Genomic DNA, 15,790 nt, shown 5'->3' with positions numbered 1-15,790 from the left:
TAGTACATAAAAATACACACACACACACACACACACACACACACACACACACATGCTTGTAACCATTCAATGTAAGGAGTAAAAAATGAAGCTTGGTTTCAATACTGGATGCAACTTAACTCAATAAATGCCAGAACTTATTCCAACAAACTTAATAAAATACATATGCCTCAGACACACTGATCTCTAAAATGAAAATGTTTCAAGATCATTCACCATTGCACAATGTTATATCTTTAGTTCACTTTTTAAAAATGTTCCAAACAATTCAATCAATACACACAATTAACTGGGATTAGCATACACGAGATAAGTCACATAAGAAAGACTCTCTTAAGATATGATTTGGCCATTTCTAATTTCCTTTATATCTCACTCTGATTCTTTAAGGGAAGTTAGAAAAATTGAACCTTTCAAAATTAACTGTATTGTAGATCCACAAATGAATTGTTATTTTTCTGGAGATGCTGGATACATTCATTTTATTAGAAAAATATTCTGATGAGAGACCAAGTAAAAAAGTAAAAATAAATTTAGAATCCTAAGTTGAATTCCACACAATAGGGAAAACCTAAATCAAAATGATATCAACAAATAAGGAAAAGACATAAATTATAATAAAGAATTTATCTACGTTCATTTGATTTCTATCAGTGTGCAAATTGAGTATTTTTGCATGCAGTATATTCATTTTCCTCATTTCATGAATTGGCCTAGTTTCTATATTTAATAAGAATATTAAGTGCAACAAGGTACCAATACAAAATATTCCTTACCTTTATTTGATTTGGATGGCTTATTCTTGCTAGTTTTAAGAGAACTTCTTGATCTGTCCTCTCTATCCTTAATTAATTTCTGAACATCATCCAAAGATAGCTTCTGCAGGACAACTACAGGCTTAGCTCCTTTATTTAGATCTTCAACTAGTCCCATTTTTTCAATTTTATCTTTCTGATCCCCCTTAAGTTCCATTTTCCTTGTTTCCTGAGTAACATTGCCATCTTTATCTCTCTTGATTTTCGGAATGACAAAATTTTTCAATGCACCAGATCTGCCCCCCAACAAATAACTGGGAAAATCTGCTTTATTGTCAGGGTGTGTTTTATTACTGTCTACTTTGCTTTTATTACCATCTGTCCTCCGATCATCTTTACTATTTGGTGATTTAAAACCAGATTTATCAGATCTTGTTTTGCTAGTATCGCCTCTACTCTCTTTAATACGAGGACTATCAGGTCTTGATTTCTGTTCCCCAGAAGACAGTCTTTCCCTGGACTCCCCTGATTCATGTCTGTGTTTTCTTTCTAGTTTATCTGTTTTTGAACCATCAGATTTAATGCCATGTTTAGAATCATGCTCATTTCTATTGGAGGATCTTAATGTATCTGGTCTTCGAATTCTGGACTGATCTCCTCGATGTCTCTCTGATTCAGTCTTATCCTCTGATTTCTGTTTATTATCATGGTCGCGCCTTAATGACTCAGAAACAGATCGTCCATCTGGTCTTTGCTTTGAAGTTTCAGATCTTTCAGATTTCACTCGAGGAGAATCAGATTTAACATCCTGTTTATGTCTTGTTTCAGGTTTCTTTTCTGTAGATGACTTTCCAGAATCTCTCCTATCATGCCGGTGTCTTGGAGTTTCAGGGCGGCCATCACCCTTCTGTTTGGGAGTTTCAGGGCGGCCATCACCCTTCTGTTTAGGAGTTTCAGGGCGGCCCTCACCCTTCTGCTTGGGAGTTTCAGGTCTGCCCTCTCCCTTCTGCTTGGGAGTTTCAGGTCTGCCCTCACCCTTCTGCTTGGGAGTTTCAGGTCTCACCTTGGATGTTTCCTGCTTACCATTATTTTGTTTATTTTCATTTGGTTTTGCGTCTGTTGTTTTGTTCTCATTTTGTTTTGATTCAGTTTTGCTCTCATTTTGTTTAGTTTCTGTCGTTCTGCTTTCATTCTGCTTGGTTTCAGTTGCTTTATTCTCATTTTGTTTAGCTTCTGCTGCTACTTTGCTCTCAGTCTGTTTAACTTCTGTCACTGGTCTACTTTCAGTCTGTTTTGCTTCTGTTGATTTATTTTCATTCTGTTTTGCTTCCACTACTGTGGCTCTGTTCTCATTGGACTTAGCTTCTGCTGCTGGTTTACTCTCATTATGCTTAACGTCCACCAATGATTTGCCCTCAGTCTGTTTAACTTCTGGCATTGATTTGCTCTCAGTTTGCTTAGTTTCTACTGTTGATCTGCTCTCAATCTGTTTAGGTTCTGCTGCTGGTCTGCTCTCATTCTGTTTAGTTTCTGCTGCTGGTCTGCTCTCATTCAGTTTTGTCTCCAACAATCTGTTTTCATTTGGTTTAGATTCCATCAATTTGTTCTCATTTTGTTTCATGTCAGTCTTTACACTCTCAGTATCAGACTTTTTCCTAGGGGTCTCAGGATGGTTTTCAAGTTTTTGTTTAAGAACTCCAATATCTTCTTGATGAACAGAAATAGCCCCATCGTTACACTGTTTGCTTTCTTCAGGCTTTTTAATGGTGTCTGAATCCTGAGTTACAGATGCCTGAGACTCTACTCGTCCTGCCTGATGAAGATCAATGCTAACCATTAAAGCTGGCCTTGACCCATTATTTCCTGTAGAACCTGTCTCCTGAGAAGCTGGTCTATTACCTCCAGTAGCACCCCCAGCCTCCTGTGGGTAAGAATCTTGTTTTCTTTTTTTCAAAGGCTTATCTGAAATTTAAAGATAAACATACAAAATCAGTAACATATATTCACATATCATAAAAATTACTACATATTCTGTTCGCAAAATTCATTGATGCAAAATCTGTAAACATATATCCATCTACGGAAAGATTTAAAAATTATAGCAATTTACATGAGTATGACAATTTTCCTAAAATCAAGGCCTGAGAAAATTTATGCATAGTTACCTTCAATCAACATATTACCAAAAGGTGACCATTACATTTCTTTAGTGTAATAGGGAAAACGAAGTCAATAGCATACTTAGCATGGTCTCTAAATACTACTATGTTAACTTAATAGAAATGATTTTTAAAGAGTCTAGAGAACACATTATCTTTTTAATAATGATTTTGCTGAATATATTGAAATGTGATTTGACTTCTAGACATTAAATGGAATTAGAATTAAATTAAATATTAAACTATTATATACACACACATGCATACACACACACACACATGCAGACACATATTTTAGATTCAATTATAGCTATTTTCCCCCATGCAAGAAGAAGACAGACAATACTTTCCCTGGGGTTAGAAAGAACATATTTTTAATCATGGTAAGTCACTGTAACTTTTTTTTAAAAGGGATGAAGCAAAGTATTCTAAATCTGTCATTATCTCAAATCAATACCATCGGCTTTTAATGTATGTATATATATGTACATGTACATATATATACACACATACATATGCCATATGTGAAAAGAAATAAAAAAGAAAATGGAATTTATGCCATTTAGAATAGAAAAGTACAATTTTTCAGCTATATTACTTTTAAATAACTATATATTGAAGAAATTACCATTTGTGATAAAAATTTAAGTTATATATAAAAAAGTTCAACAATTAACATCTCTTGTGTTCAGTACAAGTCAATCTGGATTTTTAAGAAAGTAGCATGTCTTATAATTAAGTATAGCTGAGACTATGAAAAAAAATTGCTTTTCTAATTGGGAGCAGAAAGTAAAATAATACTTCTGAAATTTAAATTATGTTCCATACAGCAAGGTCCTGTATGTTTTATGTTTTGGTTTCAAAAGAAAGCAGTTCATAATATTCAAACTATATTTATTTTTAAATGAAAAATAATTTGACAGTCTGATAATACTATAACCTAGCTTGAAAATAACCTACTATATAATTTTCTATAAAACCGAATAGTTATTTCTTGTAAACAATCACATTATTGAAACAATTTTTAAATTGACCCTGTCTTATGAAACAGAACTTATTTGCTAACTTGACTATTTACCTTTTCATATTTTTTCAGAGGATGCTCCTTTAGGAGGGAAATCAAGCTATCTTATTACTTTTTAAAATATTATGGCTAACTATCATAGAATATATTTGTGAATGTGCTAACATTATCAACAAAAAATTATTCAATTATGACAAATATATTATTTCATTATTTCATTAGAGGAGGCTCTAAAATATTAAATAACTTGTTAATGTTATGGATCCAAGTCCTTCTGTCTGACTAGTTTTCAAATAACAATAAAATAAGAAATGTCCATTTTGTTTGTCATTATAATTTAACTTAGAAAAACATAAGAATTCTCATCTCTGTGTGCTTAAAAATGATTTTGCAAGTATTATCTACATGAGGTGAAAATTTTAACAGATTTCTGTGACTAATGGGGTACTGAGACCTAAGGTAGATGAATAATTTATACTTGGTTCCAAAGCATTAAACATTACTAAGCATTGAATGCTTCTACAATTCCTGAGAAAACATCTACTTTTGTCACTGGACGATAGCACCATACGTATGTAGGTAGAGTGGTTACAATGGAAAAGAGCGCTAAGTCTGGAGTCAGAAAATCAAAGCCTTTGCTCTGGTACTTAATAGTTGTAAGAGTGTTAGCTAGTTATTTAACCTCTTTAGTCTTAGATTCCTCAACTGTAAACAAAAACAAGCCCCCTGCCCCCACCTCCCAGGAGCATCTTATGAATCAGATGACCTTTTTATTTTCTTTGAATCCTAAATCTATAGAGGAAAAAATAACCTAGCATATGGAAGCTTGGAGTTTTAGAGAGTATTGGAATTAAGAGTCAGAGGATCTGGGTCTGAATTTCAGATCTGCACTTATTTCCTGTGTGACCATGGACAAATTAACAGAATTTCAAACTTACATTTTGTGAAGACTGTCAGTGCTAAAGGAGAAAACTTTTAACAGACTTCAATTGTATTCTTTTAAATCAAATAATTATTTTATAACTTAGAAGTCGTTGTAGTGGAATATCTTTTTTTTGGGGGGGGGGGGGGCCAGGACTTAGTTTCTTCAATAATAAAATGACTAGATGGTCTTTAGAATTCTAAGTCCAAACCTATGAACATGTTTATTTATGATCAATAGACTCAGTTAAGACCTACTTCTCATGCTTATAATTGTCCTGGAGAACAAATATGTAGTTAAAAAAAAAAATCTACCAAAAAATTAAGAATATTGTTTTACTGACAAACATTCCTTTTCATCACTTTCATTTAATGTTTCCCTAAACACAAAATACATGTTCAAAATATCTTGCTAGAAGGTAAAGTTACATTTCTTTCCCAAGATGTTTATCTCTATAAAATGTTCTTTTAAGCTGTTCAAAAAGAATATTCAATTAGTTCAAGCAGAACTATAAAATTTTCAAAATTTCAAATTAAATATTCTCTTATGACACAATTAAAGTGATGATTTAAGTATACTTGACCTGTAAAAAAAAAAACCAAAAAAACTCTTGAGCACCTTATGAATTACCTAAATAGAAATCTTATTTTAGTGAAATTAAGTAATGTATTTTTAAAGAGTAAATTTTAATTAATATTTTTTAAAACTGTGAATATTTTGAAATTTTATTTTTTTAAAATTCTGGTGAATTTGGTCCCAATTCCATTTTATAATTCATTATTATTTTATATATAATAATAATTCATTATTAAAAAAGAAATTTAGCACATATTCTAATTTAACTTCTTTATGAGAAATAACTACCATGGCACTGAAATATGGTAAAGCATAGAATCATTTACATAACAGCATTTTCTATTGTTGTTTATAGAGATGCTAAAAGACATGAATGTTATGATGAAGACAATGTTTAATATAGAAACAATACCAGAAAGCATTTGAACATGACTGACATGATTACAATTAGGAGGGACATCACGCTCTTTTAAAGTAAAACATTAGTTAAATAAAGATATCATCTAATATATTCATCTAGCTAAAATTATATAATTTACAGAAAATCTGGAAAAAAAAATTCTGCCATGACAGCAAGGTTTCTCAGAACTGGGCAAGATTTGGTTTTCTAGTTTAGATTTAGTTCCTCTCATAATTTCAACTTTTATCTATTTTTGTTTTTTGCCCCATGTCTTGATTTCCCAACCTTTTTCATCGATAATCAAAAGCCACTTTTATGAATAAATTCAACATTGTCAACTTTTTATTTCCTTTGAACCACCATCATATGAAATTTCTAAGGCTGGACAAATCCCTGCAATAACTTCATACAAAATCAACAACTAAAAACCAATAGCCCTACCAAATCCAGAAGCCAATGTTTTGAAAACAGGAGTTATAGGTTTAGCAAAATTCTAATATTTTTAAGGTTTAAAAAAAAAGTCAAGAAATCCCATATACAAAAAGAAAAAAATTTACCAATACCCCAAACTACTAAAAGTGCTTATTATAAAACAGATAATCAATATGCATATTAACCTACATATCCCTGGAAAATAAGACTAAGTATTATCTAAAAGCTACCAAAGTACTAGCTTCCACAATTAGTCTGTCATAAAAAACATAGTTAAGTACGGTTTTTCCCTTTAATATATTAGTTAGGAAAAAGATGTGTACCGATCCAAAAAGGGTCACTGTATAAGAACAAAGTAAGAATCCTCATCATTTTGAGGAGAGACTAATTTAGAGGTTATTCTGGAAAAAACAACAGGTATATAGAACTGTTATTTATAATTATAATTTTTAAATTATTTATATTTATAATTATTTGGTAGTATTTTCCACCAGTCACACTGCTTTTGGACTTCTCTGAAATGCTCTATCATGCCTTCCTTTCCTAGGAAATTCATCACTGGGAAATCGTATTATGCTGTTAAGATTGAATGCCTGTACTCACCTCTCATCAATGGTCTCTGCCCCTTGGATTGGACTTTCTGCCTAATGGGCAGAAAGAAGAGTACACAGGAGTCAAACTGGTGTAGCTATTTATGAGTATGGCATACTCCCACCACAGAGGCTGAGTCCTATAGGTGAAATGTTCTTTTGTTCAGTCATTTTCAATTGTGTCTTACTCTTTGTGACACCATTAGGTGTGTTTTTTGGGGGGAGTTGGGGGGGGGGGCAGAGATACTGGTGTGGTTTGCCATTTCCTTCTGCAGTTCATTTTACAGATGAGGAACTAAGGCAAATAAGGTTAAGTGACTTGCCTAGGGTCATACAAATCACTTTGCTCTAATTTTACAGATACTAAACAACAACTTTCTGATTATTACTTTTGTTTCTTAGTTATGGCATTTGAATCCTTGAAGAAAGTATGTTCTAGATAGGAAAAAGGACTAACTGGTTACGAAAGGGTATCACAACTTTACTGTAAATGAACAAATGAGGATTCTAGCATCAAAGGTCATTCTACCATGAGTGTTTGTGTGAATATTTCCCAAAGAACAACCTAGAAATAAAAATGCTAATAGGATTCAAGAAAGAAGAAAGTCAAACAAATTTAGGAGAATAAGGTATATTACTATATTCAGAGTTCTGGTTATAAATCTAGATATTTCAATTCTACTTCAAAATTAGTTGTTTTTACTACAACTAAAAATTTTAATTATATGTTATATCCAAAATAACAAAAACAAAAATTTCCATATAAAACGGTTGATTTTTGATGCCATGAGTTTAACATGTTTTTTTAAAAAACTATTCCACTGATGCTATTTTCCTTCCTTTCTTTTGATATTATTATTATTATTCCTTATTCCTTTCTCACTCCTACTAAAGTTTCTCTCCCCCAAATAAACAAAAGCTTTCTCCCACACATATATATGTAGGTACTTCTGATCATAGAAAAGTCTATATTGGTCATATATGAAAAAAAAAAATCACATTCTAGACTTTAGTTTGGCCCATTGCTTAAAAAAGATGAGAACTCCATAAATCAGTCTTTTCAAGCTGTGGTTGTTTGATCAGTTAGGTTTTTGGTAAGTAATAGTTACAATGTTATAGTTATTGTATAAATTGTTCTCTTGGCTCTGGCTCAATTTACTCTGAATCAGTTGATTCTCTGAATTTTTCTGAATTCATGTCTTTAATCACTTTTTAAGAAAACAATCATATTTCAATACATATATAAAATTTGCTTGGCCATTCTCCAGTTGATGAGTATCCACTTTGTTTCTAGTTTCATACTATTATAAAAAATGCTGTTATGAATATCTTTGTTCATATTAAGACCTACCTATTTTTCATCTCTTTCAGGTATGTATGAGTCTAGTAGTGTTATTGTTTAAGTTAAAGGATATGAGCAGTTCAATGATTCTGGTGGTATAATTTCCAAAATGTTTAGACCAATTCAAAGCTCTACTGATAGTAAATCAGCATGTCTGTCCTTCTATATCCACTGCAATAATTGATATTTCTCTTTTTTATCATCTTTGTCAAACCGATAGGTGTGAAGTAGAACCTCATTTATTTTTAATATGTGTTTCTCTTATTTTTATTATTGATTTGGAGCTTTTCACATAGTTGCTGATTCCTTTAGTTTATGATGGGCCCTCATATCAGTGCCCTATATTCACTTGTAGTTTACTGTGAAGTGATATAAAATGTTGAGCTAAGCCTCATTTCTGCTAGATTATATTATAATTTTTCTAGCAGGTTTGTCAACAGTGAGTCCTTGACCCAGTATATGGAATCTCTGGATTTATCAATTACTATGTACCAATGGGTGACTCCCTCTGGTTCTTATGTACCAAATCTATTACAGTGTTTGACTTCCTTCCATAAGATTTTAATGATTAAAAAAATTCCAGGAGGTAACTCTTTGGTGGTTTGATTAGTAAATCAATGACTATGAATTAATTTAGGCAGCACTTCTATACACTGGTACAGGGCAACCATGAATAACGAATACTTTCCCCATTATTTAAGTATTGCTTTATTTATTTAAAGAGGATGTATTCTTATGTGAACATTGGGAGGTGGTTTCTTAGAAATTTTAAACATTCTATAGTTATATTAAAAGAAATTAATTTCTCCATCTCTTCCTTTTGGACTTTGTAATTCAGAGAAAGGCTGACAATTTTTGTGAGATCTGGCTACTTTACTGATGTTATCATTTTATTTAATTTTTAGCCTCATCCTCGTGATTATCTAAACCAGAGGTAGCAAACTCTATGGCCTTGAACTAGATTAAAATGTTAATATGGAAATCCTTAACAAAATAAATAAAATTATAAAAATACAACAAAGATAATGTTAATTTGTGAGTTTTTAAAAGTTAAATATCACTTCTTAGGGATGCTTCTGTTTGAGTTTGATCCCTCTGCTCTAAACATCTACAAAATCGATAGTTTAATTTCATCTTTTTCTATTCTCTATCTCTTAATTTCTTGTTTGACAACTAACATGAATACATTAACATATGTGTCTTATTTTATAGCTAACATTTTAAAAATGATATTAAATAATAGTGGTGACATCCTTCTTTTATCTCTTTTTGAAAGATGCTTAACATTTCTCCATTATAGGTAACACAGTTTTTTGGTTACAGATAGATACTATTTATCATATTAAGGAAGAGTCTTCTTATTACTGCATCTTTTGGTGTTTTATGTATTATTGAATGGTTCAGGGTATGTGTGCAGCTCAAAAAATGTCCATGTCTCCCACATTTTTGTCCATGTACGTATACTCTTCTCACAGATTCTAATTACTTGAAATAAATCCTTACTACTTCTTTACACCTTTTAATTAGTATATTCCTATTATCATTTTTCTTTTCTAACTTTCTACCATCAAAATAGTATAAAGCCCTTATCACTCTTGATATCAGAGGGATTCTGAATGAATACATCTCTTCTACCCTCTTTAGTATGGTTGTCATTATTTAGTTCCTTGAAATCACATACATTTACCTTTCCAAATTTTTCTTATTGTGCAGCATTTCAGTTTTTGCTCAATTATGATATATTTTTAAAAAAAGCTTCATAATGATCTATACTGCTAAAGATTCATTTTTTTTTTCTCTTATATGATTATACTCAAATTTTCAGGTTAAGATATTCTTGGTTATAAGTCATTTTCCTTTGCCCTTTGGAATATTATATTCAATGATTTCCTTCCCTTTATAATAATTGGAGCCTAGTATTACTGTGGGGTCATAACTGTGATTCTTTGGGACTTGACATTTATATTGTATTATCTCTTTAACTTGAAGACTCAGAGTTTGGTTCTGGCATTTCTTGGTGTTTTCTAGCTGTAGTTTCTTTGGGTTATCAGTAGTTGTCAATGGACTTTTTCTATTTTGATGTTGCTTTCTGCTTCTAACAAATGAGGTAATCTTGATTATTTTTTTAAATACAGTATCCAAATATTTCTGACTGGAAACAGATTTACAGAGCCTGATAACTCTTACTCTTTATGGCTTGTTTTCAAGGTCAGGTGTTATATCTCCAGTATAACTCCTGGCACAGAGTAACCATTTAATAAATGTTTATTTGTTGACTGATTTTTCAATTTTTAACTTGGATATTTACTGTCACTTCATGGTATTATTGTATTCTAATTGTTGTTAGAGTTTGTAAGGAGTCCACAAGTTGTTTAAGGTTTTCTACATTTATTCTAATTGGTACTTTTCCAATTATTTCCTCCAGAGCTCTTATTTTAATTCAAATTTGACTTTTGATCTCTTTCTTCATTTATTCTAGCCACATTTTAATAGGCTTTGTTGCCAATATTTTTTTCCTTTTCTGCCTGTACCAGTTTATGTTGTGGAATTAATCTTTTTGCCCGAGTTTCCCTCGTAGGCTTCTGTTAAACTATAATATTTTTTTCATTAGGCTAGGTAGTATATTCCTGTTCGATTTATTTATGTTTTACATAGTGTAGCCCATCGCCATAAGTTCCCAGGCTTCAGGTAATTTTATTGAACTCTAGGCTGGGCTTTCTGGTGTAAGAATTCTTCAAGCTATTGTAAGCTTCTGGTCATCTTTTAATTTTGCAATTTTGGATTATTTGGAGATATTTTCTTTTGGTATCACATCATTTCCCCTTCTGTTCTTTGTAGGGGCATGTATAGTTGACCTTGATTTCTCTACAAGTTTTCATAATGTTACTGAATCTGAATCTGGGTAATAGTGGGCATTGGGAATTGGGAACCTGCAATCAAAGCCTGATGACAAAATCACCAGGTCAGAGTAATAGTGAAAATTACCTTATTTTTCATACAACACTAATTCAATAGTCTCAGAAAAATGCTATATCAATTTCACCTGCCCATGTCTCAATCAAGTTTATCTAAAACATTACAGACTATTTAAAAAACAAATGCCAATTTAAAAAAATATGGAAAGAAGAGATATAGTTTTAGGATGTTGATAAAGACAATCTATTGATTTTTTTTAAACCCCCTCAATCTTCCCAAGATTATCACAAATATTTCCAGTGGTAGGCAGCAAAGTCTATTCTTGTAAATTTCATGAGTTCATGAGTTCACTAGTTCATGAGTGCAATCTGAATTTTACCTAAAGGTTGATAAATACAAGCATTTCTTTTTATAAACATTAAAACTAGAATAATAGTCGTTGAGATTTTAATCCTTCAAGTAAATTTTCTCCTCTCTAGTTTTTGGGCACATACTGAAAAAATTCACACAAACAGGAAGTTCTCCCCAGGATTCCCCAGAAATTACTAAATGTACTTAACAATGTGCCCCGCCAAAACCCAGAAAATAAACCAAAAGTACAAATTATTTAAAGTATAAAATTAAATGGCTGACTTTACTATTTTTTTCAAGACAGGAATCTATTCATTGAAGAAAAACATAAAATACATGCCAATCTAAACTAGACCAGAAAACTGAAAAAGTTCTTTAAAATGATCAAATTTTTTTCAGTAAGTCCCTAAAGAAAATAATTCTAGAGTGCTACCCAGGACCTTAGTTTTTATTCAGTCATTTGCAAAAGTGGAACTTTGAGAACAACTATGTATTAAAGTTCCAATACTAAATTCATTTAATGTGAATAAAATAGTTGAATGTGAAAGAACCTTGACTCACTATAAATTACAGCTCTATGATTACTGAAAAGTCCCACTCTAAATACTAACCTAATGACACAGGTCACATGATTTAGATATGACAAATCCATAATCTCCTATATGTAACAACAGAGAAGCCTTTGCTTTGGCATAAATGAATGGCAGATACTAACTCTATTTTACTTATAAAACAGAACTTATATAGAAATGCCAGTGTACATTTAGAAGAAAAATATCCATGATAATAGCTAATATTTACATAGGGCTTTAAGGTTTCTAAAATGCTCTATGTATTTTTACTCATTTGGCCATCATAACAACCCTGTGAGGTAGATGCTATTATTATTCATACTGAACTGACAAGGAAATTCTACCTGAAAGAGGTTAAGTGACATGCCCAGGATCACAAAACTAGTAAGTATCTAATTAAAATTCAGCTCATTCTGCCTCCAAGTCTAACAATCTAAACACTATTCCACCTTGCTATCATAAATATGCTATATGACATGACATAACATAGTGTTACATATATATGATATTCATTAGAACTATAACATATTACCTAAAAAAATCAATCCATACTTTTCAACAATTATATCTAAAAAAATTAGGATTCAAGAAATTTACTCCTACAGTACTGATCTTAAAATTATACACTTAAAGAGAAGTGTGAGTAGTAATAAAGTATAAAATGTGGCAAAACAAGACGTTTATCTTGTAAAATTATATTATAAAATTTCCCAACAGGATGACAGAGTAATAAGGCAACAAGAACAAATAAAAATGCATAAATATTTTACCTTTATCTTGAACTTCTTTTGAAAAACGTTCCCTTTCAATAGCTGATTCCCGTTCTATCCTCTCGATTTCAGCCAATGCATCCAATTCTACTTCATCATATAGCGTTCCTTGTTGTGGTGCCTGTTGCTGAGACTGTACCACAGAAGTCTGAGGTTGTTTTGCAGTAACTGAAGTGTTCTGTTGTAAAACAGGCACTTGTTGTGCCTGAAGGAATGCTGTCTGTTCATGCTGCGGCAAACACTGAGCAGCATTTAGTGGGCGGTTTACATCCTGCGGCGTAATGGGTGTTTTTGAAGTTTGTCCTGGGTACTGGACATTAAAAGGAATATCACTCTCTGACACATTACTATTTTCTATTCCAGAAAGCATATCTTCCTGCTGGTCCATATCTGAAGATCTTACACGAGAAAGTCTTAATGTAAGTTTAGTAGAGTCCTTGGATGGAGAACTAATGATATCATACATTGCAGCTTTTTCACTCTGATCTTTTTCATCTTTCCCTAACTTCATTTTCTTTTGTTTCTTCTGTTTTCTTTCTGGTGAATCTAATAATATGTCAGGAGGAACATCTCTAGGTGATGAATAGGGTGGAGGCTGAGACTGTAAGATTAATGGTGGTCTTGATCCTAAAAATAAAAAAATTTTTTTCAAAAGGACTGAACAGTTGTGCTATTACAAATCTTTCATATTTATCTTTAGAATAACAGAAATATTAAATAAATATCAATATATATGTTGTGTGTCTATTTTGCAGGCAGTTAGATTAAGAGCACATTCATTATGCGCATAAAACGAATGAACACTTTATAATTTATTCAACTAACTATAGGCAACAAATATGGTTTGCAAAGATTGGGTTGCCCAAACACTGGACACAGAAACTATAAAGCAATCACAATTTAATGCTACAGCCTATGGTTTTGAAAAGCTACAGGTATCCCATTGGGCAAAAGGAAAAAAGAAAGGTTTAAAACTTTTCTAGTCTCAGTGAAGATCCAATAACCTTGCTATGTGACCCTATGCAAGATACTCTCTTCAGGCCAAGCATCAGCACAGTGATACTTAAGTCTTCAATAAGAATTTGGTGGGTGATAAAATAATTTTTCTTAGCCAAAAAAAAAATTGTTTTAAAATTTTAAAGTTTTTCTTGGATAATAATGTACTTCTTTAAAACAACAACAACAATAACAAAAAAACCCCTTACCCTCTGTCTTAGCATCAATACTATATATTCATTCCAGGGCAGAAGATTGGTAAGGGCTGGGCAATTGGCGTTAAGTGACTTGCCCAGGGTCACCCAGCTAGGAAGTGTCTGCAGCCAGATTTGAACATAGGACCTTCCATCTCTAGGCCCATCTCTCAATCCACTGAGCCACCAAGCTGCCCCCTGTAATAATGTACTCCCAGAAATAATTATTACTTGATGAAAATTGATTTAATTTTTATTATCTCTTTTCATTACTTATACTTTCTCTTCATCAGAACATCTCATATCAGAGGCAACCTAAGATCATCTAGTTCAATATCCTCCTTTTATACAGGAAGAAACTGAGGCAAGGTGAGGCCCGAGTCTGAACCTCTCATTAAACAATAATTTAGTTATATAATCCTAAGCACATCATTTAACCTCCCCTAGTCTGAGATTTGTCATCTTGTAAAATGGGAATAATTCAAATACTTATCTCAATTTTTTTGAGCGACAAATTAAAGAATAATGTTTTAAACCACAGCATGCTCTATAGATACTTCGCAGTTTTAAGCTATTTAAGTTTCAAAGCTTAAAACTGTACTCAAGGTCTTTGGGATACCCTGTATTAGAACAGCAATCATTACATATACCATATGTGAAGAAATATTATCAAAAGAGGAAGGATTAGGATTGTTCTTGTTCAATCTCAGTAGGTCAAAAATAGGAACTCTGGATTGAAGTTGCAAAAGCAAATAGTGGCTTGATCAAGAAAAAAACAACTTCATAATAATTAGAATTCTCAAAAAGAAAAATGAATTGCCTTGGGAGATATTAAGTTTCTTTTTCATTATAAATCTTGAAACGAAAGTTTAAAGACCACTTGTTGGAACATATAGTAGAGAACTTTCTTGGGGATCGGTTTGACTAGAGGGCGCTGATGTGCCTTCAAGCTCTCAAATTTTGTGACTGAAATATGCAAGGCATATGCAAATATAAGGAAAGAGAAGAAATGCTGCTGATTATTCTGAAGACTTTCAATTTGAGTGACATAGATCTACATTTATCTGAATATATTTTATTCAACAGGTCACTAAAATATGTCGAAAGATGTTTTGAAACAAATTCAGAGAAATGTTTTCTGAATGAATAGCAATTTGCCTCTATAAACATTAAATACAAAAAAAAGGTTGAGGAAACCTTTATTGTTCTTTAATTTATATTGTTAAAAAGAAATGAAATATGTTCAAGATGAATTAGTTTTCTTTTTATTACACAAATGAAAAGGGACAGTCTAAAGAAATAAATTATCATTAATTGGTTTTATGAAACCTAGGTAGGCAATGTAATGTTAAGAAAAATTACTATTATTAGAAGCAATATTATCATTAGAGCCTATGTTTGCAAAGCATGTTGTATACATTAACTTATTTAATTAACTTCAAGTCAATCAGGTTCATATTACATATATGTGTGAGTATATATATATATATATCCAAAAACATTAAAGCAGGGTTTTATTATAACGAACACCAGTAATTATTAGTTTCTTTTTCTTCTCATAATTACTTTTCTTGGGATACATTGCTTTTCTTCATTTTTCTGATGTAATTCTACCTGTTTTTTATTTTTGTTCATATGTATTGTACTTTCTATCATGTTAAATATTTTCTAAATATTGTGCTCTAGTCTTGAAAGATTCAGATATAAAGGGAATAATCTAAAAGCGGTATGGGATCACAGATTTAGAAGTTACAGTGATTTTACTACAGACCATCCAGAACAATCTTATTA

The 15,790-nt window shown here is 31.7% G+C and overlaps 1 protein-coding gene across 6 annotated transcripts in view; it reads right to left on the bottom strand.

The window, feature by feature from the left end:
* NIPBL (NIPBL cohesin loading factor) overlaps positions 1-15,790 on the bottom strand; it is a 268,483-nt gene that overhangs the window by 93,242 nt on the left and 159,451 nt on the right. For 4 of the 6 annotated variants that reach the window (XM_056824556.1, XM_007487443.3, XM_007487441.2 and 1 more), the window contains exons 9-10: positions 12,810-13,436; positions 777-2,717 (exon numbers count right to left, since the gene is read on the bottom strand). In XM_056824556.1, the coding sequence (XP_056680534.1) occupies positions 777-2,717; positions 12,810-13,436 (2,568 nt within the window). Of the gene's footprint in view, positions 1-776; positions 2,718-6,871; positions 7,445-12,809; positions 13,437-15,790 lie in introns of those variants that run through there. The other 2 variants (XM_007487444.3, XM_056824558.1) reach the window with 2 other exon arrangements.

Source organism: Monodelphis domestica, chromosome 3 (genome assembly GCF_027887165.1).
Source record: "Monodelphis domestica isolate mMonDom1 chromosome 3, mMonDom1.pri, whole genome shotgun sequence".
Lineage (NCBI taxonomy): Eukaryota > Metazoa > Chordata > Mammalia > Didelphimorphia > Didelphidae > Monodelphis > Monodelphis domestica.
This window is presented reverse-complemented; position numbering and strand designations above follow the sequence as displayed.